Source organism: Sphaerodactylus townsendi, linkage group LG09, assembly GCF_021028975.2.
Source record: "Sphaerodactylus townsendi isolate TG3544 linkage group LG09, MPM_Stown_v2.3, whole genome shotgun sequence".
NCBI lineage: Eukaryota > Metazoa > Chordata > Lepidosauria > Squamata > Sphaerodactylidae > Sphaerodactylus > Sphaerodactylus townsendi.
The window spans coordinates 25,549,364-25,573,356 of NC_059433.1; the positions used below are offsets into that span (position 1 = coordinate 25,549,364).

The following is a 23,993-nucleotide window of genomic DNA, read 5'->3' on the forward strand; positions in this document are numbered from 1 at the left end:
ATCTTTGGAGCCTCCTGCAGCAAAAAAACAAAAACACCCCCCATTCAATTCACTGACTGAAGGAATAGGAATGATATTGCCTGATTTCTCCTCCTGCTTGGTTGGTGTGAGGGTTTTTGTTTGTCTTTGGAGTTACCTTCTCCCTGTCAGTGCCTTTTTGGAAGTCACAGGTATTAAGGAAAGAACTACTTCCAAGAAAGTCTTATGGTGTCATTTTTAGGATTCAGCCTATTGTATTTGTTTCTTGGTCTTTCATAGTGACATGGTAAAGGTCCATATATGTCTAATTTTTGTTTTAGGTTGGGATAAACATTCATATGGTTACCATGGAGACGGACACTCATTTTGTTCTTCTGGAACTGGACAACCCTATGGCCCAACATTCACTACTGGTGATGTCATTGGCTGTTGTGTAAACCTTATCAACAATACCTGCTTCTACACCAAGAACGGACATAGTTTGGGTACAAAAATCAGTAATAATTGAGTTCTGTGAATATCAAATGTGATAGATTTCTAACCTGTCTGTCTGTCTGTCTGTCTGTCTGTCTGTCTGTCTGTCTGTCTGTCTGTCTGTCTGTCTGTCTGTCTGTCTGTCTGTCTGTCTGTCTGTCTGTCTGTCTGTCTGTCTGTCTGTCTGTCTGTCTGTCTGTCTGTCTGTCTGTCTGTCGGTCGGTCGTTCACTTAGTCCCTAGCTAAAGAGAGATCAGAAGTGCGAAGAGCATTTTACATCAGATCTAGGAAGGCACTCATTTTGCACTAGGACTTCAGCCTTTTGGGGGTACTGTACCTTTTGGGGTACTGAGAATCAAATTATGTGAAGTCTGTATATGCGCTGATTTTAATTTCCAAAACTTATCTTAGTGAGTTATTCTATGATTATATGTGTTCAAGTAATTTGAAACAGATTTTTCCCCTTCAGTGTTAGCAGTTATCAAAGCAAAATTAATTTTGGACAAGTGACTGGTTAGGATCTCTTTTTTTCCCCCTGTGGAAATGGAAAATTACATTTACATATTGATAATTATTGCACTCTGTTGTAACTTTAGTTCAGGGGTACCCATCATTTTGACCCTGTGGCCACCTTTGGAATTTTGACACAACATGGTGGAAACACCTACAGAATAATTTCTCTGAGAGGCAGAATCAGCCGATAAACTGAGAATTACTTTGTATGTTTGATCTGCTGCCAGAATGCAAGGTAACATTCAGAGAAGAAAGGCACACTTGCACTGTTTTTCAGTTTAAAATGAATCTGTGCATTAGACAGCACAAAAAGGAAACCAACCAGAATCTCATCTGTCCCCTGCTAGCACCTCAGTGTTCCCCCTTTTGTTATTTCCCAGTCACAGGCTTTGCTCCCCTTTCCCTTTGAGTAGCTGTCTCACCCCTCACGATTTTGCTCCCTATCGTCTGCTTGCCTCTGTTTAATGTTGGAGGTGGCTTTTGCCTACCTTGCCTGCCTAATGTTTAGGTAATGTGAAATATTTTAACCATCAGATGAAATATCTATACCAGAAACACTACTTATTTGCACATGAAATACTACTCTTTGACTGCAAGGCCTCTAAGATATGGTGTGTATTGACTGTAAATGTGAATATGACAGCACAAATTTTAATTCATGTCTCTTAATTCCAGGTATTGCTTTCACGGATTTGCCGGTAAGTTAAACAATTTGTACAGAAAATAACATTCTGTAAAGTATAAACTTTCTTAACGTTTTCATGTTGGGGATGGAAAGTTCTGTTAAGTCACTGCTGACTTATGGCAACTCCATAGTATCCATAGAAGTGTCATGGCAAAAGACTAGCAGAGGTGGTTTGCTATCGCTTGCCTGGGTGTTGCAATTTTGGACTTCCTGAGTGGTCCCCTGTCCTGGTGGAACCAGAACTGACCCTACTTAGCTTTTGAGTTCTGACAAAGTGGAGCTAGCTTGAGGCATCCACGTCAGGGCAAAAGCTGTCTAGTACGTGTACACATGATCTTTATTTGCCCACAGACTGAAATCCCCTGCAAGGGACATTAGTGGTGCAAAGTGCTGTCAAATCACAGCTTCAACCACAAAGCTGCAACCACAAAGGGTTTTCAAGGCAAGAGATGAACAGAGGTGGTTTGCCATTGCCTGCCTGTGTGGAGCTGCCCTGGATTTCCTTGGTGGTCTTTCTTCTGAATATTAACCAGGGCTGACCTGTACTTAGCTTCTTAGATCTGAGAAACTTGGGCTGGCCTGAGCCATTATTTTGAAATATTTTCAGGTTACCTATTTCTGTTTTCTGTTGGGTGGATGTCTTCAAGTCAAACTTCCACTAAAAATGTGGAAAACCTATATAAGATTAACAGGAACAGTCTGAATTTCTTTTCCATAACCCCATGCCCAACTTGGTGGTTAGTGAGGTGCTTGCATCTTGTTACCATCTGGGTCCCTTTCCAAAGGATAAGGAGGGGATGAAATTAGACAACTTAGGGAGAAAAGTATATTCTTCCAGTGCCTTAGACTTCTCAACAAATATCTTAACAAAGTCCTCCTTATGGTTGAAGAAAGCAGGGTATAAAGCCAAACCTCCTTCTTCTAGGCCTGTTTCTGGTGTTAAGAAGACCTTGGGGAAACCACAGAAAGATGATAATGGGGTTGAATATTCCTCTGCCACAGAACAAAACATGCTGGACCTTCTTTGTTGTAAAATGCTCTGCCTGGGTCCTGGTGCCTACCTAACCCTGCTCTCCCCATCTGTTTGAAAGTAAAAATACATTTTGGCATAAATGCTCTCAACTGACCAAACTATTATATTTCTGTGGAACAGAGTATATTTGAGGATTCTTGATCTTAGAACAAAACATGAGACTGGTCTTAATCTAATGGTAGACCAGAATTCTGTCTACCCTGATGCTCACTTGTAGTGCTTTTCTAAAGCCTGCTACAGTCGTCTTTTGCAGTCCTGCTACCTGAAGAATACTTAATCTGAGACTTTGCACATCTAAGTTGAATGCTTTACATCTGCACACACACACTTACTGAGAACATATTAAAAAGCACTGATTGAATCTGATTAGAAGAGTATGCCTGTGTGCGATTTAATATAATAACAGGCTATATTGTATTTATTGTTCCGTATATGATCAGAGAATACTAGAACCTGATTGATGCTTCACTATTTGTTTGTTTATGTGTGGAGCTTTCAGAAATTTCGCTTTTCACCTTTGACAATTATTAATACTTGTTCCTTGAATGCAGAGGGTTTTTTAATTTGAAAAATAATACAGACTATTAATCATAGTGATTTCTTTCAGCCAAACCTGTACCCGACAGTAGGACTTCAAACTCCAGGAGAAGTGGTAGATGCAAATTTTGGGCAGCATCCTTTTGTGTTCGATATTGAAGACTATATGCGAGAATGGAGAACCAAAATTCAGGCTCAGATTGACAGATTTCCTATAGGTGACCGGGAAGGAGAATGGCAGACAATGATCCAAAAGTAAGGATTTGAAAATACTGAATGCTTGCTCAGTTCACTATCCAAACTAAATAGACAGGTTTTCAAAAATCGGTAAACTGCATTTGTATACCATTGGGGTGGATCACATGATTCACTTCCACCGAGCCTTCTTCCAAAAGAGATGCTTCCTTCAAGACGAACTTGTCTTCCTCAGAAAAGATCTTCGTCTGTTGGAGGAAGTCTCTCTCCTTTGAAGGAGGATTTAGCAGAATAAAATTGTAGGATCTAATCTAGCTGAAGTCACCATGTTCAGTAGATTCATGATTGTGCCAATCCAAGTTAGCTTGCCCCAATTAAAATTTGCTGTCAGTTTCTGGGGAAGGCCAACATACTAAGTGAATTTTATATATAAACACATATGCGGAATTTATAACATCTCTCTTATATAACTGGTCAGTTTTGTTCTGTAAAATACTTCAGTATGAATCACAGAAGCAAAGGGAAGAGACCCCAAGGACCATCAAGTCCAGCCCCTTGCAATGCAGGAACACTCAATCAAAGCACTTCTGACAGATTTTTATTTTATTTATTTATTTATTTGATTTATATACCGCCCGATCCCCGGAGGGCCATTTAGCCTCTCTTTAAAAACCTCCAAAGAAAGAGAAACAATGGGTTTTTGTAGCCGGATTAGCTTTTGTCCCAAATGTTGACAGTAAAGTAATTATCAGATGTAGTCAGTTAACAGGATCTGTGTTATGGTTCTTGTCTTCAGTATCTGTCAGCTTGGATTGAGTAATATGGAAAGTTGCTGCTGTGCTTATCATTTTTTATGTTAGGGCTTGCTTCCCATGTATTAGTTTAAAGATATAGGTACATCTTTGAATTGTGTCTTTCCTATTTCTAACGAAATATACATATGTAACATCAGAACAATAGGCACATTATATGTAGCAAGAGCTCTCTTCTCGATTTCTGCTAAGGTGAACATATCACCATGGAATGTCAACATTACAAGATTTTTATCTTTCCAGTTCGGAAAGCCATATGTGCGTGGATATGATTAGGATAGTTAAAAAAATATTTTTATCTTACTATTGTATAGCTAGAATGCTAAACTTTCCTCCTGTGGTTCTGATTGGATGAAAGTGGGTAACTCTTGGTGCATTCCTTTTTCCATAATCTTACTTAACAAATGTCCCACACTTACCTCCTGCAGGACTGCTGCTTTGCCAACACAGTGTCTGCTTACTGAAATTAAATTTGAACTAAATTTGCTTATTTGGGCAAAATAATGGGTGATTGGGTTGCCAGGCAATCAGCAGAATGGGGCAGGTGGACTTACCGGCAGAGAAGAGAGGTCTAGGCTAAAAAATCCTTGAACATTCTGGCATTTGCGCAAAGGCTACAATAGAAGTAATTTTTAATGTAGAGGCTTTGCCCAAATACCAGTGTCTCATGTCAGCGACACAATTACGTCACTTTTGGTGCGCTCTGGAAGTGACAGTGCCGAGTTCCTATCTACACTAGCCTAGGCCTCTTTTGATGCCAGTTCATCCCCATCCTGGCCAGCTGATCAGTAGTGGGGGAAGGGACCTCAAGGTGGTGGAACCTCCACCCCAGCGGGGCCTGGTAATCCTAGAGCAGTGATGGCGAACCTTTTCAAGACCGAGTGCCCAAATTGCAACCCAAAACCCACATTTATCGCAAAGTGCCAAAACGGCAATTCAATTTGAATACTGAGGTTTTGTTTAGAAATGTGTTACTCGGGAATAAGCTTGGTGAAGCAACCATACAATGTTTCGAATGGGTGAATCACAAACCTAGGAGAGTTTACTCAGAAGCAAGCCCCATTGCCAGCAACCGAGCTTACTCCCAGGTAAACGGTTGCACCCAGGCCAGCCTAGATATGTGTGTGTGGGGGTGTGTGTGATTTTCCATCCCTCCACATGACGGACTCTGTGCACGCGTGCCCACAGAAATGGCTCTGAGTGCCACCTCTGGCACCCGTGCCATAGGTTCGCCATCGCTGTCCTAGAGTACAGTGGAGTGCAAGTCCTATTCCTTTGCCTAACACTACGCTTTATTACACATGTTGTTACATATCTGTAGGGCCACACCATTTCATATGCTTTATTGCCTGTTCCATTAAAGTTATTATTTTTGGCAATCATATTAAATTTTCTCTTGTGGAAAATAGAATCAGTGGCCCCATGGTTATTATTACCTTAATTTTTTTGTTATCCCATGATTTGTATTCTCATAATGGGAAACAAAGCTATATGGAGATACTTGCCTAATAACATAACATCGCTACCTTGACAAAATATAAAACCTCAGTGCTCGATTCATTGGTTCCTTTCCGCTGGAGAACTTCACTTGGAGTGAAGGAACAATTTGACCCAGATGGAAGCTGTTCGTTCACACTATAGATACCTCTGTAACTAATAGACTGGAGCCCAACTAAACTTTCTGCTGATGGGACAGTTTTCACTGATTCCATTTTTTGGCAGCAGACCTCCAGTTCACCCCTCATGTTGTTCCTAAGGGTTTCTGGTCCTGCAGAATCCTAGCTTTGCAGACCTCACTGACCCATAATAGGATGAGAGGCAGAACATTTCCATTCCTCTGAAAGAAGAACCTTCCATTAGAGGAAGATTTTGTTGACATCAAATTGAGATCAATAACTTATTAAATTACACAATCTATTCTGCAAAGTAAACCCATTTATTAAACAATTTTGAAGAATTTGGAATTTTGCTTTCGTGCTGTATTTTAATTTATGTTGTTTTATTTTTTGTACAGAATGGTTTCATCTTACTTGGTACATCATGGGTACTGTGCAACAGCGGAGGCCTTTGCGAGATCTACTGATCAGACAGTCCTAGAAGAACTAGCTTCCATTAAAAATAGGCAAAGTAAGCCTGCCCAATGTTGTGCTCCAAAGAATGAAGATAGAAGAGGAATTTTAAATATAAAAACTTATCTCATTGTATGACCTGTGAAATGTTGTCGCATAGATTTCTCTTATCAGTTGCTTATTATTAGACCCTCTGCAGTAAAACAGCTTCAAAAGTGGTGCAGAGAAAAATGCCTTTTATTTGCAATTGGGGTGACAGCAGTTGAGAGAGTTATTAAACTGTCTTTTAAGAAATCCCTTTGCAAGATAGTTGGAGGAATGACATAACTTGGGGAACAAGACTGCTATGGTAAAACATGCAATCAATAATATTTTCTTTCTCCTTCTTGTAACAACATACCATAATTTTTATTTAAAACATTTCTATGCCTCTTTTCTATCAAACGCAGGGTTCCCAAGGTGGCAAACATTAAAAAGTTTTAGACATTAAAAATAACTTAAAACACAAAAATAGAAAGTATCTAAAACAAATAAAACATGATATAAACAGGTACAAAATATAAACTCACGGAAGCACATAGACATGAAGAAGGGCTAATAAGAATTAGTGAGGGAACATCACTCTGGGGAGGTGATGTTCTTATCAGATTGCCACCTGTCTAGCCTCAGATGGCTAAGGCACTGAAACAGGGCCTCCAAACATGGCTGGAGTGGTCATGTAGGTTCATATGAGAGTAGGCAGTATTTCAGAGGTATGCTGCCCCCAAGCCTTGTCAAGGTAACATTTTCACTCTTTCTGTGACCCCTTTATGTGTAACTTTTGTAAAGGCACTTCCTGTAGTGTTATGAGGTGATGTGTGTAATGCTGTCTCCGGGCCTTCCTTAGCATTCCCTGTTCCATTTGTGCTTCCATCAAAGACTCGAATACCTAGTTGGAACCAAAGAATAGTATGGCTCAGTTATATAAGGTAGAATGACAGAATTGTTAGCAAGCAGGGGTGGCTCTGGGGTAAAATGGAATCCTTTACTCTTAAAGATGGAGTTTATTTAGAAGTAAAGCATCATAATGGTTCCAAATAGTTGAACAATTCTTGTTTCTCTAAAATTCCATAAATAAACTTAGCCACAAAGGCTTATTTTCTCACTTGCCATGTAGGAAATAAAGCTTTGTGGAAGTTACCAGCCTAACTTGCCTCTTGGGCTAATGACTTCTACCCAGATGTATTTCCCTCACTTCCCCTCTCTCACGCATTGAACACTCCTTTTTTCTCCGTAATCCATCACCTCTGTCCCCTAAGGTACAACTCCCATCCAAATGTACTTCAATAACCCATCCAGCCCCCTGTTTCTTATTTTACAGACCTGCACTGTAAATCATAGCAGTATACACGTAAAACTCAGCGTTGAAACACAGAAGTAAAACACAAAGTATTTACATAATGAAAATCTCACATCAATACCAGCACCTTGAATTTGGTCAGAAAGTAAATTAGGAGCCCATGTCATCGAAACCAGATTGGAATGATGTGACCCCTACGGCCCATTCCAACCAGCATTCTGGCTGTAACATTCTGTACCAACTGTGGCTTTCAGACAGTCTTCAAGGACACCTCCACATAGACTACAGCAGATATTACTAGTGTATGCACAAAATTAGCAAGATCTTTACTGCCCAGCCGAAGGTAGTAAAAGGTGCCCCTGGCCACTCTTGTCACCTGTTTATCCAGTAGGAGGTCAAGGTTCAGCAGCACCCCCAAGCTACAAACCTGCTTCTTTATAGGGAGTGCAGCCCACCCAAAAAAAGAGAATCTCCCTGTTCCCAGGTCAGACCCAGTCTAGCAATAACACCTCTATTTTATCACGATTAAGTTTCAGTTTGTTAGTTCTCATCTATCCAAAAACTGCTTCCAGGCTACATTCGTGGTTTCTTCAGCAGTGTGGAACTTGTGTTTAAAATAAACAGTGTGCACTTTAATTTCATCTCCACCAATTAGCATTGGATATCAGTTTTGTACTAAATATAACATATATTTTTGTCAACCAAATGGACTGACTGAAGCTTGAAGCCTTACTATTTAATTAGCCTTTGACTTAGATGAAAGGTTTATTGCTATATTCTGGCAGGCAAAATTGTATATGTAAAATACAGAGAGAATATACTGATTCAGTCATAAAACATTTGTCAGTGTTCCGAGAAAATGCTACCCATTTGCAGTTGTTTTCTACCCATTTACGCCCTTTAAAAAATCTACTCACATAATTTCCATGGATTCAATGGGAATTAATCGCATACTTAAGTCTTTCATAGAATTTGAAGGGACACAGGAGTACTTAAATGTGGTACGATGTACAGTTTAAGATGATATCTTTTACTTTTGTTCACAGGAATTCAGAAGCTGGTATTAGCCGGAAGAATGGGAGAAGCCATTGAAACGACACAACAGCTGTACCCAAGTTTATTAGAAAGAAATCCTAATCTTTTATTTGCTTTGAAGTGAGTTTCAAGTAAAGTATGTGACTTTTCATAAAAAGCTGTCTAATTAGGCGGAGTGTAGAATGAGTGTATGTAGTCATGACCTTTAAAGCTTCCATAGTAGATTATTTTGTTTAGGAATCTTGCATTGTGGTACTTGTTTAGTAAATTTTATCAGACAAGATATTAGCTCTGTATTGGCTGTATATATTGATCCTGAAAATGCTATTTTTTTTAAAAAAAGTTCCCAACTTTGGTGATTCTGTAGGAAAGATACACAACGGTAAGATAGTATCAGCTTGCAGTCTCTGAAGCTTCATGCATTTTGGCCATGTCCTCTGTACTATTGCAGCTTCATCTCTGTTTTTTGTTAAGAAAACATCCACTCCTCCCTACAAGAATTCACTCAGAACAAAATACACAAATAAATCATACTGATTTGTATTAGATCCTTTCTAATCTGCCCCACCCAGTGCCCAAATTTCTGGAAAAGTTTTTTTAGCATGATAAACATCTTATTTTGTAGCTAGTGACATCCTTGTGATAGGGAAGTACTTCTGTAACATTATACATGACACTAGGTGTTTAGTAATATGTGAAACTCAGTAAGAAGTTTAAAAATTATTTTGTCTCCATAAGCTAACTCATTCCTTATTTGTCCTAGGGTGCGCCAGTTCATAGAAATGGTCAACGGTACAGACAGCGAAGTACGATGTCTAGGAGGGCACAGCCCAAAATCTCAAGATAGTTATCCTGTTAGTCCTCGATCATTCAGTAGTCCCAGTATGAGCCCAAGCCATGGAATGAATATTCACAATTTAGCCACAGGCAAAGGAAATAGCACACATTGTTCTGGTGAGTTGGTCAAGGTAGCAGAAATTGACAACTTCTGTATGACATCTTCTGAAATCTTAAGAGTTTTTTCTTCTCCATTGTTAGCTGTGTGTTGGTTGGTGTCCTGCAAAATTTGTTGGTGGTTTTTCCATTGCCTTGGCAATAACTGCCTAGCTTTAGTAGCAATAATTAACAGCTCTGCACTCTGTTCCCAGCAGTAGAGTATAGTCTTGTGAACAGTCTCCGTAATTCAACCCTGATTAATCCAGGGATGGATATGACAGCTTAATATGTATCTGTGTAGTTTTGTGGCCACATCATTCATTAATGTTTGTTGGAATATTCTTAAAATTATTCAAGTGCATTTTAATACCACTTTTCTCACACTGAGGATTCATAGCAGCTTCCAAAATGAAATAAACTCAGTAGTTTAATTTACAGAAACATACATGCCCCAAGAGGGTGGCAGTACAAACTTTAAGCTATTCATTACCCAGAGAGTCCAAAGCTGGTATTTTTTTTTTGCTGGTATGATGTGTACAGAACCACCCACTGAGAACTAAGTACCAAAAGAAATAGAGGAACAAATTATGAACCTCAATCTTACTTAGCTGGCCTATACTTTCACAGTTCCCTTTCTTCTTGCCACCTTGTAAACATTTGTAAAAAGTAAGGAACGATCTGATCTTTCGTTGACTCCATCACTGTCTTCGGTTTGAGAAGCAAGCAACATTAGAATTCCTTTCCTCATTCAGTGACCCTTCTTCCTGAATGGCTAATGGGTGGTTTTTGGTGGAACAGCAATACTTCAGCCCACTGTAGAGCAGATAACGGGCACCATCATGATAAGACTTTGGAGGCAAGGAGAGAACTCTTTTAGGTTTACCTGCTCGTGGGGTGTCCTGAGAATCCAACTTGGGTTGGATTGTGGTTGGTTTGTTTTGTGTCTTTCCTCATCAACAAGCAACTTGCATGGGATTTATGAAAATGCACCATTAATATTATTTTTTAAAATATTATGGAAATCCAACCTCCTGACTTGTTAGAAACAGATTTTACCCACTTCCCCGTCATATAGCAGACCCCATAAAGTGACTGAAGATTTATGAACAAAATGCTTAATGTGGCAACAGAAGGCTTTATCAAAGAAACAGAATCAGACTAGACCACTCCCCCTTCTGTGAACAGAGCAAAAGGGGTGGTTTTGTCCACCCCTCATCTGTTGTTGCTTTTTGTGTTAAATAGCATGTTGTTCATCTAACCCTCAGCAGCAACTATACATGAGACTGGTAGAGGAAGGGAAAATTGGAGAAAGTGTAGGTTTTTCATGAATTCTCCATTTGCAGGCACTCTAGTTCAACTCCTTTAAAACAAACTTTAAAAAACTTCTTTGTTCTAGGTTTTGAAAGTAATTGCAGTAATGGGGTGATATCAAACAAAGCACATCAGTCTTACTGTCACAGTAAACATCAGCCCATCAGTTTGAATGTACCAGAACTTAATAGCATAAATGTAACACGGTCACAGCAGATTAACAACTACTCCAGGTGAGTGAACTCAGCTCAGTCATATGCTTAACCTGTGCTTTACCGCTACTTCTTTTTTCATTAGAAAATTAGTTGAAGATAGTGTCAACATTTGCTCATTTCACTTTCAGAAAGTAGTAAATATTCATCTTGCTGCTTATATTGAAATTGTTACCCACCCTGGATCTGAGAGTTTAGAACTGAAAAAATTAGACACTGTAGTTCTCCAAATATTGTTTTTTTGGTCTGCTAAGAATATTGCTTATTTCCATAATCAGTCAAGAGCCAGAAGATAAAATCAGTTAATAATTTCCTGTTTTCTCTCTGTGTGTATTCTTATATCATCATGCTATTAAAGGGGCTCCTGTAAAATAAATCTAAAATGGGATCATTGATAGATGGCTAATATTTTAGATAATTGATGAGGATTTTAGGTCTTTGAATCATACTTCATACTGCAAGCTGGTGGATTATTTAGCAATTACGTTTTTTCAGTCGTAAAATAACATTAACAAAACTGATACGTGTAATTCAACATAACATGATATAAGTTGAAAACAGAGACTGACACTCAGAGGTAATGCTGGTTGGGATGGCAGAAATCTTGAAAGACACCATGGTCTCACCTTCAGTGGTATCTGGCTGGCCCTTGGTGACTCAGTCAAGGTCTTAGGGATTATACTGGCGCCAACATTACTGCTGGAGAAGCAAGGTAATGCAGCTGTAAAAAAATACAACCTACTTTAGCTCTGAAGATAGCCCCCCTCCTGACACAACCAATCTGGCCATCTGGATGTTTGCTGTGGCCACACTGATACTAGACTACTGTTATGCACTCTATGTAAGTCTTCAAAGTCAACTTAGAGACTCTAGGTCAGTGGTTCTCAACCTTCCTAATGCTGTGATCCTTTAATACAATTCCTCATGATGTGGTGACCCCCAACCCTAACATTTATCCATTTTACAGATGGAGAATACTGATGCAGAGAGTTTTAGGCGACCCCTGTGAAGGGGTCATTTGACTCCCAAAGGGGTCCTGACCCCCAGGTTGAGAACCACTGCTCCAGGTGGTGCAGAGTGCCACAGCTCAGTTATCAGGAACTTGGTAGTTCCCTATTAGCCTCATTCTGCAGTCACTCCATTGGCTGCCCATCAGTTACTGAGGCCGTCCAAGGTGTTGACTGCCATGCCTAAAGCCCTTCATGGCCTTGTGCCATCAAGTCCATGGGACCAGTTTCCACCCAAAACTCCACCAAACAGTTTCTCTCATTTGAGCAGACCTTATACAGGTCCCACCCTACAAATGAATAACATCAGTTACTGCCCATAACTGCCCCCATCTTATGGAATGGCTTGCCTGATGAGGTTGGGAAGGGCTCCCACTCGCCTGGCAAGGTGATGCCAAGGTGATATTCAGGAAGGCATTTTTAGGGAAAGGAACTGTGAACTATATTGTGTATAGTATGAACCATCTGTTGCTGCATGTATTATACCATTGTGTAATTTCCGGATCATTTAATATGCTGTGTTAGTGATTTATACTCTGTTTCCATTTTGTTCCAGATGTTTATTCTTTTTAATTTCCACAATCCTAATCCTATTACATTGCTTGTGGGATGTTCCACTATATGACTGCATTAATTTACACTTTCAGTGAGAAAAGCAAACTGTAAATAACATTAAAATATCTGTAATGTTTTTCTCATATCTCAAAATAGCATTAGTTAGGTTGTGTGACGTAAAGAAGTGAAACTTTAAAATGGCAACCAACTGGAAATCTTGGCAAAGTTAATTATGCATTTCTGTCTTTCATCAGCAACGACGTAGATATGGAAACAGATCACTACTCCAATGGAATTACAGAGACATCATCCAACGGCTTCCTAAATGGCAGTTCTAAACATGATCATGAAATGGAAGAATGCGACACAGAAATGGGTTTGCAGTTATATTTTTAACGATCCTTCCAGTCACTTTGTCTATACTTACAGACAGTCCCAAATAAAATCGTCTTAACTTTCAAATACATTTTTGCCTAGAAAGTCGTACAAAATTAGTGTGTCATGCAAAGCCTTACAGTTGGACTCTACAGGAAAAAACTTGTGGAAAGAGTAGGTGAGGCATGTCATCTTCCTACAGTTCCCTGAAAATCCTTTGCTGGATTTGCTGGATCCTTGAAAACTGGATGGGGGGTGGGGCGGGGAGAGCAACCTGCCTCCTCCCTCTTCTAGCTGAATTTGAATCAGAGGAAAGTTTCAGAAATTGAATTGTGGGAACCCTCAAGGAACTTGCGGGAGTGGCCATCCCATGATTAACATGTTCTGCTTTTTGTATAAACCTTGGCTTGTCTTCTTGATGTCTCTCCTCCCAGCAGGAAGGACATGCTCCTGTACTGCAGCTGAGTGTTGGCACAAATCGAAAGACGGTTTGAGTTCAGATGTCACAAGAAGCATAAGTGGTTCACAAGCTAGCTAAAAATGCTAGTTTTGTGCCAGTCAACAAACCACACTTTGTATCGACTGCTTTCAGACATTACAATAAGCCATGATTTATTGTGATCTGAATGTAACCTTAATCTTAGACTCTTGGACCTTTTTTTAAATAGTAGTCAAACTGTTTTAATTTGCCAATCATGTTAATCTGGGGGAGGGGGTGTTATAGTCTATTCTTTGTTCCATTGGTTTTATCTATTGCTGATGTGTGATTTGTCTTCATTTTATGTGTAAATTGGAGTTACGGATAAATCAGATCTTGAATAGCTGCTACTGCTGATATTCGTCTAGTTAAATGAGTAGTTGTGTAGGCTCAAAGTTGTTTTGTCTTAGTAATTTTTCCTTGTGTGTGTTATAGAAGTTGACTCCAGTCAGTTAAGACGTCAACTGTGTGGGGGCAGCCAAGCAGCTATTGAAAGAATGATTCACTTTGGCAGAGAGTTGCAAGCAATGAGCGAGCAGCTCAGAAGAGAATGTGGCAAAAACACAGCCAATAAGAAGATGCTGAAAGTAAGTAGTATAAAAATAGACGCTTGTGTGGTGATACTTGATACTTTGCCCAGCCTTTCCCCCAGGCAACGATTTAATGAAATTTTTTTGACTTAGAATCTGAATACGAACATTCCCATTTGTTAGTGTGAAATTGGCCATTTTGTGCTGGCTGACTCGCTTTTTTTGTGAGCTAATGTTGCGACTGCACCAGTTTCTTCACAATAGTAATGTAATAGCGAATAACAAACAAGTAGTACAAAGGAATCACAGTTTGACTTGTAAAGATGGTAATTTAGTTCCTTTTAAAAATTTTGCTCAAAGCAGATAGAATAGTGCAATCAGATTTCCTAGGAAAAAGACCTTGTAACACTTGACTAAATGAAACCAGCTTATGCACACAGTACATAATGCACTTCTAGTGACCATTTGCTTAAACACTGTATAGCTTTTTAAAACTACCTAGAATTGACATGCCTTTCAATAATTTTAAAACTCATAAAGTGGTATCTGCAACTGTGTGCCTTGGCAAATTGTAAATCACCAGCCCATTACAACAGCTCAGGAAATATTTGTGGAAGAATTCTATACACCTTGGTGTGGATGAAATTAAACTTGGATCTCTCTCAACAGGATGCCTTCAGTTTACTTGCGTATTCAGATCCCTGGAGCAGTCCAGTAGGAAACCAACTGGACCCCATTCAGAGAGAACCTGTGTGTTCAGTTCTCAATAGTGCAATACTAGGTGAGGCCTATTTTTCTCTCGTCTTGTTGATATTTTGCTTAAGGTAAACAAAGTTAAAAGCACCATTGCAGGGTATGTAAAAGCAGTGACGTGTGACAATTCTTAAGTGGTATTGGAAAATATCAGAAAATTCGGATGCTAGTAAATAGCAGCGGCGGCTTCAGTAAATGTTTACAGTAGTCATTATTTCCATCCATAGTAAAAGACATTCACTGTGCCGCAGGGATAAATTACAGAAGCAAGCATTTATGGACACTTCTAGCATCAGGCCTAGTACCTTAACAAGTACCCTGTAAATGTTATCATTCACCAAGTTTTGACATTTAACATAAAAAAATATATAGTTGTAGAACTACTAACTGAAGAGGTGATGATAGCATTGACAAAAGTTGGGGAGCATTAGCTGATAGCTTTGTTCCTTAAAAGACAATGGGTGAAGATGCAATGGGGTTGAGATGTTTGTCACATCTTATACTCCAGGAAAAAAGTACTAAAGGACTTCCATTTTGTTTTGTCCAGAAACACACAATCTACCAAAGCAACCTCCACTTGCCCTTGCAATGGGACAGGCTTCGCAGTGTCTAGGACTGATGGCCCGATCAGGAATTGGATCCTGTGCATTTGCCACAGTGGAAGACTATCTACACTAGCTATGCATATGAAGATGTCCGAGATGTATAATGTGGCATATATTCACCATGAAAGTAGACCAGCTCTGCAGATTGGAGTTTGGATTTTTTTTTTTTAATTATGTACTATGGACAGGTCTGTTGCTTTACATTGCTTCCTAGTTTACAGCATGACGCAAATGATTTTCTAATCTACTGTTAGGAGAATTTTCCATCTTTAACCAGAGTTAAACATCATTGGTAACATCAGATTGACAAACCCTTTAGAGAAATCTTCCAGACAAACCAAAAAGGTCTCACCTTCCTTGAAAGGTGGGTAAAAATGGAGCAAATAGAAAATGTTGTGGATGTGTTAGTATGTGGGTGATGTAAAATTCAAGCAGGAGAATTTGTCAACTTCCACCCCATTATTACATAGCTCAATCAGTGTAATTTGCAAAATGCTTAAGTACCTGACAGTTTGGCTGTATAGTATTGATGGGAAGAAATATTTTTAATGTGTACTGTAAAACTTGAAATACTCAGGAGCTGAGTGAATATGTTTGTTGCTACTTACAATCTCAACCTGTTTCCTAGTGGTTTTTGTTTTAACATGGTCTTTTCAACTATGTTTCCTGTTTAACTGCAGACAACTTATGTTGTAGACTCACCTGTTTAACTGTTGTATTATAACAGTATTACATGTCAACACAGTGTGGTTATGGCCTATTTATATAAAAACCAAATATTTAGTCAATTTCAGTCTTAATTTAATCTTTGTACACCCTGCATTTTTAAAAGTGCTTGAACAAGTACTCTATTGCAATAAAATGTAGTGATATCATAATTAACCAGCCATTAAATACTTCTACATATGGTAGGGTGGCTGACTGTCCCTCTTTGCTCGTGTGCAGTGTTTTAAATTTGAGCAGGTAAATTTGTGTTGCCTCAAGCCTGCAAATGTTGGGACAGAGTCACATTGCTGCACCTCACTAGGTCTGAACATGGCTCAAAGCGGCGATCAGGTGCATGGAAGCAGTTTAGGTCTCGTTCTCTCAATGAAAGTGAGACTTGATGGTCTTTGAGCCAAACTTTACATTGTCTGGGTTGCTAATAGAAAGATGTGTTTACACAATACACAGCTGCAGGTAAGCAGGGGGTTGTGGACTTCAAAGGGGTTTTATTGACTTCATTTCCTGTCTCCCCAGTGGGCACCCAATGCTGTTTACATGGCTCTCCTCTACTCCATTTTATCCTCACAGCAGGTAGATTTAGATTAGAATGACAGTATGTAATTGGCCACGGTCACCCATCCAGCTTCCATGGCATGAGTAGGGATTCCCATCTGGGTCTCTCAGATTGTACTTCAACACTAACCGCTAAAGTGTGCCAGAGAATCCAAAACCTAGAAAATCTATGACAGGAGTCTGCAACCTGCAGCTCTCCAGATGTTCATGGACTACAATTCCCATCAGCCCCTGCCACCATGGCCAATTGGGCTGATGGGAATTGTAGTCCATGAACATCTGGAGAGCCGCAGGTTGCAGACCCCTGCACTAGACAATACCCTCTAAGTCCTTGTCAAAGGTGAAGACCTCACAGATGGCTTGAAATGAAGTACTTTGTATTTTCACAAGGTCGTCTTGCCTCCTTATCATCCACTCTTTCATCTTCCAATACAGTTAGAGCCGAGAGGCGGTTTACAGTAGGATCTTGGATGTTATAAAAGTCAGCAATTTTAAGTTGTTTGGCTGTTGGGGGAGGATTTTCCTCTGCATCTCTCTGACGCTTCCTACACCCCATATTCACCCGCTTTTCCTTCTCAACTGCTGCAATAAGTATCTGGGAAGTTGATTAGTTTTGTCTGTAGGCTTTAACAGCTTTGAGTTAAAGCCCATTAAAAAGATTTTCTAAAAGATTTCTAAAAAGTTATAAAGAAAGTTTATCTGGCCTCGTACGGAGCTCCTCACCAAACAGCTTCTCATTTCAAGTCAGAATGGGAACCTCTGCCTTGGTTGTTTTACCTCAGAAGCAGCAATAATTAAATTAACTGCTTCCATGGAAGAGCCAGAGGGAGCCGAAATGATGTACATCTTCATACCTGATACCATTTGGACCAGTGGTGGGATCCAAAAATTTTAGTAACAGGTTCCCATGGTGGTGGGATTCAAACTGTGGCATAGCGCCAATGGGGCTGGGTGGGGCACTACGGGGGCATGGCCGGGCATTCCGGGGGTGGGGCATTCCTGGGTGGGGCTGTGGCAAGGACGCAGCCACTGCGCCGGTCCTTGGGCGGGAAATGAATGCACGCAGGCGCAGGCTGCCACGCACGCCGGTGCACCTCCTGCTAGACTGCTTCAAGTTCTGCGCACTACTGCTGAGAGGAGGGGCGTAACTAAGGCAAAAATCACGTGGCAAAATCACCAATTAGTAACCCCCTCTCGGCACACACAAATAATTAGTAACCTGTGAGAACCTGCTGGATCCCACCTCTGATCTGGACCTCAGAGAAGCCCAGAGAAGAGAACCAGAAACAGCAATGTGATTGGTTTGAGCACCTACTGAATTCTAGGTTTGCGTTTGCTTCTCAAAGCTGCCACCAGATTTCCTTTTTGGCAGACACGGTCCACTCTTTTCCACCAGAGGGCAGCAACACACAGAAGACTTGAAAAGGGAGAGCCTCGTCTTAGTTCCTCAGGAGACCCGATGAAGGAGGTGTGGCTAGTGTACATAGGAGTCTCTCTTTCCCACCTTGCTGTTCCACACCTGCCCCAAAATGAGACGGTCAAACCCTGAAATAGTAGGATGACTGAGCCATTTTAGGTTGCAAATGGAGTCGCTACTTCGGGTAATTTTTTTTCCAAAAAAACCCTCCGCCAGAGAAGTAGCACGTGAAAGTAGAGCTCACTCCGCACCCCGTTGTGCTAGCTTGCTACTTGCAAACAGTTTCTGCTATATAGAAGAACGCTTGGATCTGGAATGCTAAAGACATTGAAGTCACCTCCAAGTCACACTTTGTTCTAGTGAAGGGGTCTGCAACCTGCGGCTCTCCAGATGTTCATGGACTACAAATCCCAACAGCCCCTGCCATGGGGGTGGGGGGGGGGGGGGGTGGGGGGGGGGGGGGGTGGGGGGGGGGGGGGGTGGGGGGGGGGGGGGGTGGGGGGGGGGGGGGGTGGGGGGGGGGGGGGGTGGGGGGGGGGGGGGGTGGGGGGGGGGGGGGGTGGGGGGGGGGGGGGGTGGGGGGGGGGGGGGGTGGGGGGGGGGGGGGGTGGGGGGGGGGGGGGGTGGGGGGGGGGGGGGGTGGGGGGGGGGGGGGGTGGGGGGGGGGGGGGGTGGGGGGGGGGGGGGGTGGGGGGGGGGGGGGGTGGGGGGGGGGGGGGGTGGGGGGGGGGGGGGGTGGGGGGGGGGGGGGGTGGGGGGGGGGGGGGGTGGGGGGGGGGGGGGGTGGGGGGGGGGGGGGGTGGGGGGGGGGGGGGGTGGGGGGGGGGGGGGGTGGGGGGGGGGGGGGGTGGGGGGGGGGGGGGGTGGGGGGGGGGGGGGGTGGGGGGGGGGGGGGGTGGGGGGGGGGGGGGGTGGGGGGGGGGGGGGGTGGGGGGGGGGGGGGGTGGGGGGGGGGGGGGGTGGGGGGGGGGGGGGGTGGGGGGGGGGGGGGGTGGGGGGGGGGGGGGGTGGGGGGGGGGGGGGGTGGGGGGGGGGGGGGGTGGGGGGGGGGGGGGGTGGGGGGGGGGGGGGGTGGGGGGGGGGGGGGGTGGGGGGGGGGGGGGGTGGGGGGGGGGGGGGGTGGGGGGGGGGGGGGGTGGGGGGGGGGGGGGGTGGGGGGGGGGGGGGGTGGGGGGGGGGGGGGGTGGGGGGGGGGGGGGGTGGGGGGGGGGGGGGGTGGGGGGGGGGGGGGGTGGGGGGGGGGGGGGGTGGGGGGGGGGGGGGGTGGGGGGGGGGGGGGGTGGGGGGGGGGGGGGGTGGGGGGGGGGGGGGGTGGGGGGGGGGGGGGGTGGGGGGGGGGGGGGGTGGGGGGGGGGGGGGGTGGGGGGGGGGGGGGGTGGGGGGGGGGGGGGGTGGGGGGGGGGGGGGGTGGGGGGGGGGGGGGGTGGGGGGGGGGGGGGGTGGGGGGGGGGGGGGGTGGGGGGGGGGGGGGGTGGGGGGGGGGGGGGGTGGGGGGGGGGGGGGGTGGGGGGGGGGGGGGGTGGGGGGGGGGGGGGGTGGGGGGGGGGGGGGGTGGGGGGGGGGGGGGGTGGGGGGGGGGGGGGGTGGGGGGGGGGGGGGGTGGGGGGGGGGGGGGGTGGGGGGGGGGGGGGGTGGGGGGGGGGGGGGGTGGGGGGGGGGGGGGGTGGGGGGGGGGGGGGGTGGGGGGGGGGGGGGGTGGGGGGGGGGGGGGGTGGGGGGGGGGGGGGGTGGGGGGGGGGGGGGGTGGGGGGGGGGGGGGGTGGGGGGGGGGGGGGGTGGGGGGGGGGGGGGGTGGGGGGGGGGGGGGGTGGGGGGGGGGGGGGGTGGGGGGGGGGGGGGGTGGGGGGGGGGGGGGGTGGGGGGGGGGGGGGGTGGGGGGGGGGGGGGGTGGGGGGGGGGGGGGGTGGGGGGGGGGGGGGGTGGGGGGGGGGGGGGGTGGGGGGGGGGGGGGGTGGGGGGGGGGGGGGGTGGGGGGGGGGGGGGGTGGGGGGGGGGGGGGGTGGGGGGGGGGGGGGGTGGGGGGGGGGGGGGGTGGGGGGGGGGGGGGGTGGGGGGGGGGGGGGGTGGGGGGGGGGGGGGGTGGGGGGGGGGGGGGGTGGGGGGGGGGGGGGGTGGGGGGGGGGGGGGGTGGGGGGGGGGGGGGGTGGGGGGGGGGGGGGGTGGGGGGGGGGGGGGGTGGGGGGGGGGGGGGGTGGGGGGGGGGGGGGGTGGGGGGGGGGGGGGGTGGGGGGGGGGGGGGGTGGGGGGGGGGGGGGGTGGGGGGGGGGGGGGGTGGGGGGGGGGGGGGGTGGGGGGGGGGGGGGGTGGGGGGGGGGGGGGGTGGGGGGGGGGGGGGGTGGGGGGGGGGGGGGGTGGGGGGGGGGGGGGGTGGGGGGGGGGGGGGGTGGGGGGGGGGGGGGGTGGGGGGGGGGGGGGGTGGGGGGGGGGGGGGGTGGGGGGGGGGGGGGGTGGGGGGGGGGGGGGGTGGGGGGGGGGGGGGGTGGGGGGGGGGGGGGGTGGGGGGGGGGGGGGGTGGGGGGGGGGGGGGGTGGGGGGGGGGGGGGGTGGGGGGGGGGGGGGGTGGGGGGGGGGGGGGGTGGGGGGGGGGGGGGGTGGGGGGGGGGGGGGGTGGGGGGGGGGGGGGGTGGGGGGGGGGGGGGGTGGGGGGGGGGGGGGGTGGGGGGGGGGGGGGGTGGGGGGGGGGGGGGGTGGGGGGGGGGGGGGGTGGGGGGGGGGGGGGGTGGGGGGGGGGGGGGGTGGGGGGGGGGGGGGGTGGGGGGGGGGGGGGGTGGGGGGGGGGGGGGGTGGGGGGGGGGGGGGGTGGGGGGGGGGGGGGGTGGGGGGGGGGGGGGGTGGGGGGGGGGGGGGGTGGGGGGGGGGGGGGGTGGGGGGGGGGGGGGGTGGGGGGGGGGGGGGGTGGGGGGGGGGGGGGGTGGGGGGGGGGGGGGGTGGGGGGGGGGGGGGGTGGGGGGGGGGGGGGGTGGGGGGGGGGGGGGGTGGGGGGGGGGGGGGGTGGGGGGGGGGGGGGGTGGGGGGGGGGGGGGGTGGGGGGGGGGGGGGGTGGGGGGGGGGGGGGGTGGGGGGGGGGGGGGGTGGGGGGGGGGGGGGGTGGGGGGGGGGGGGGGTGGGGGGGGGGGGGGGTGGGGGGGGGGGGGGGTGGGGGGGGGGGGGGGTGGGGGGGGGGGGGGGTGGGGGGGGGGGGGGGTGGGGGGGGGGGGGGGTGGGGGGGGGGGGGGGTGGGGGGGGGGGGGGGTGGGGGGGGGGGGGGGTGGGGGGGGGGGGGGGTGGGGGGGGGGGGGGGTGGGGGGGGGGGGGGGTGGGGGGGGGGGGGGGTGGGGGGGGGGGGGGGTGGGGGGGGGGGGGGGTGGGGGGGGGGGGGGGTGGGGGGGGGGGGGGGTGGGGGGGGGGGGGGGTGGGGGGGGGGGGGGGTGGGGGGGGGGGGGGGTGGGGGGGGGGGGGGGTGGGGGGGGGGGGGGGTGGGGGGGGGGGGGGGTGGGGGGGGGGGGGGGTGGGGGGGGGGGGGGGTGGGGGGGGGGGGGGGTGGGGGGGGGGGGGGGTGGGGGGGGGGGGGGGTGGGGGGGGGGGGGGGTGGGGGGGGGGGGGGGTGGGGGGGGGGGGGGGTGGGGGGGGGGGGGGGTGGGGGGGGGGGGGGGTGGGGGGGGGGGGGGGTGGGGGGGGGGGGGGGTGGGGGGGGGGGGGGGTGGGGGGGGGGGGGGGTGGGGGGGGGGGGGGGTGGGGGGGGGGGGGGGTGGGGGGGGGGGGGGGTGGGGGGGGGGGGGGGTGGGGGGGGGGGGGGGTGGGGGGGGGGGGGGGTGGGGGGGGGGGGGGGTGGGGGGGGGGGGGGGTGGGGGGGGGGGGGGGTGGGGGGGGGGGGGGGTGGGGGGGGGGGGGGGTGGGGGGGGGGGGGGGTGGGGGGGGGGGGGGGTGGGGGGGGGGGGGGGTGGGGGGGGGGGGGGGTGGGGGGGGGGGGGGGTGGGGGGGGGGGGGGGTGGGGGGGGGGGGGGGTGGGGGGGGGGGGGGGTGGGGGGGGGGGGGGGTGGGGGGGGGGGGGGGTGGGGGGGGGGGGGGGTGGGGGGGGGGGGGGGTGGGGGGGGGGGGGGGTGGGGGGGGGGGGGGGTGGGGGGGGGGGGGGGTGGGGGGGGGGGGGGGTGGGGGGGGGGGGGGGTGGGGGGGGGGGGGGGTGGGGGGGGGGGGGGGTGGGGGGGGGGGGGGGTGGGGGGGGGGGGGGGTGGGGGGGGGGGGGGGTGGGGGGGGGGGGGGGTGGGGGGGGGGGGGGGTGGGGGGGGGGGGGGGTGGGGGGGGGGGGGGGTGGGGGGGGGGGGGGGTGGGGGGGGGGGGGGGTGGGGGGGGGGGGGGGTGGGGGGGGGGGGGGGTGGGGGGGGGGGGGGGTGGGGGGGGGGGGGGGTGGGGGGGGGGGGGGGTGGGGGGGGGGGGGGGTGGGGGGGGGGGGGGGTGGGGGGGGGGGGGGGTGGGGGGGGGGGGGGGTGGGGGGGGGGGGGGGTGGGGGGGGGGGGGGGTGGGGGGGGGGGGGGGTGGGGGGGGGGGGGGGTGGGGGGGGGGGGGGGTGGGGGGGGGGGGGGGTGGGGGGGGGGGGGGGTGGGGGGGGGGGGGGGTGGGGGGGGGGGGGGGTGGGGGGGGGGGGGGGTGGGGGGGGGGGGGGGTGGGGGGGGGGGGGGGTGGGGGGGGGGGGGGGTGGGGGGGGGGGGGGGTGGGGGGGGGGGGGGGTGGGGGGGGGGGGGGGTGGGGGGGGGGGGGGGTGGGGGGGGGGGGGGGTGGGGGGGGGGGGGGGTGGGGGGGGGGGGGGGTGGGGGGGGGGGGGGGTGGGGGGGGGGGGGGGTGGGGGGGGGGGGGGGTGGGGGGGGGGGGGGGTGGGGGGGGGGGGGGGTGGGGGGGGGGGGGGGTGGGGGGGGGGGGGGGTGGGGGGGGGGGGGGGTGGGGGGGGGGGGGGGTGGGGGGGGGGGGGGGTGGGGGGGGGGGGGGGTGGGGGGGGGGGGGGGTGGGGGGGGGGGGGGGTGGGGGGGGGGGGGGGTGGGGGGGGGGGGGGGTGGGGGGGGGGGGGGGTGGGGGGGGGGGGGGGTGGGGGGGGGGGGGGGTGGGGGGGGGGGGGGGTGGGGGGGGGGGGGGGTGGGGGGGGGGGGGGGTGGGGGGGGGGGGGGGTGGGGGGGGGGGGGGGTGGGGGGGGGGGGGGGTGGGGGGGGGGGGGGGTGGGGGGGGGGGGGGGTGGGGGGGGGGGGGGGTGGGGGGGGGGGGGGGTGGGGGGGGGGGGGGGTGGGGGGCGGGGGGGGTGGCGGGGGGGGGGGGGGGGGGGGGGGGGGGGTGGGGGGGGGGGGGGGTGGGGGGGGGGGGGGGGGGGGGGGGGGGGGGGGCGGGGGGGGGGGGGGGGGGGGGGGGGGGGGGTGGGGGGGGGGGGGGGTTCGGGGGGGGGGGGGGGGGGGGGGGGGGGGGTGGGCCAATTGGGCTGATGGGAATTGTAGTCCATGAACATCTGGAGAGCCGCAGGTTGCAGACCCCTGCACTATGAAATAATAGATTTTTTTTAATTGTGCAAGTCTGCCTTTATTTGTCCTCTGGTTCAAAGAAGGGAACCAGGTTTTTGAACCACCATCCCAGCCATCTGTGGTTCCTCAGTCTTTCTGCCTTCTGAGATTTCAGCCATTGTCCACATCATGTCAGCTGTTGCAGCCATCAGATTTTTTTTCCCCATGTTCAGATGATCAGATAACATCAGTTCTGATCTTTCACCCTGGCTTCTTATCATGCAGAACAGCACCATGTACAAAATTCTGCAATTGGTTTTAACCCTTCCTCTCTAGAACCTCTGAGAAGTGTTTTGGTGGGTGGAGAACCTACTGCACTTGGCAGTTTGTGCATACCAGATAGGTCATC

General features: G+C 51.4%; 1 protein-coding gene across 1 annotated transcript in view; it reads left to right on the forward strand.

Moving 5' to 3' along the window:
* RANBP9 (RAN binding protein 9) overlaps positions 1–16,342 on the forward strand; it is a 48,045-nt gene extending 31,703 nt beyond the window's left edge. The window contains exons 4-14 of the mRNA XM_048507924.1: positions 300–464; positions 1,642–1,664; positions 3,292–3,476; positions 6,243–6,355; positions 8,683–8,791; positions 9,435–9,625; positions 11,004–11,151; positions 12,947–13,068; positions 13,981–14,132; positions 14,745–14,856; positions 15,376–16,342. Coding sequence (XP_048363881.1) covers positions 300–464; positions 1,642–1,664; positions 3,292–3,476; positions 6,243–6,355; positions 8,683–8,791; positions 9,435–9,625; positions 11,004–11,151; positions 12,947–13,068; positions 13,981–14,132; positions 14,745–14,856; positions 15,376–15,506 — 1,451 coding nt within the window. The 3' untranslated portion in view covers positions 15,507–16,342. The remainder of the gene's footprint in view (positions 1–299; positions 465–1,641; positions 1,665–3,291; positions 3,477–6,242; positions 6,356–8,682; positions 8,792–9,434; positions 9,626–11,003; positions 11,152–12,946; positions 13,069–13,980; positions 14,133–14,744; positions 14,857–15,375) is intronic.
* The last annotated feature ends 7,651 nt before the right edge of the window (positions 16,343–23,993 follow it).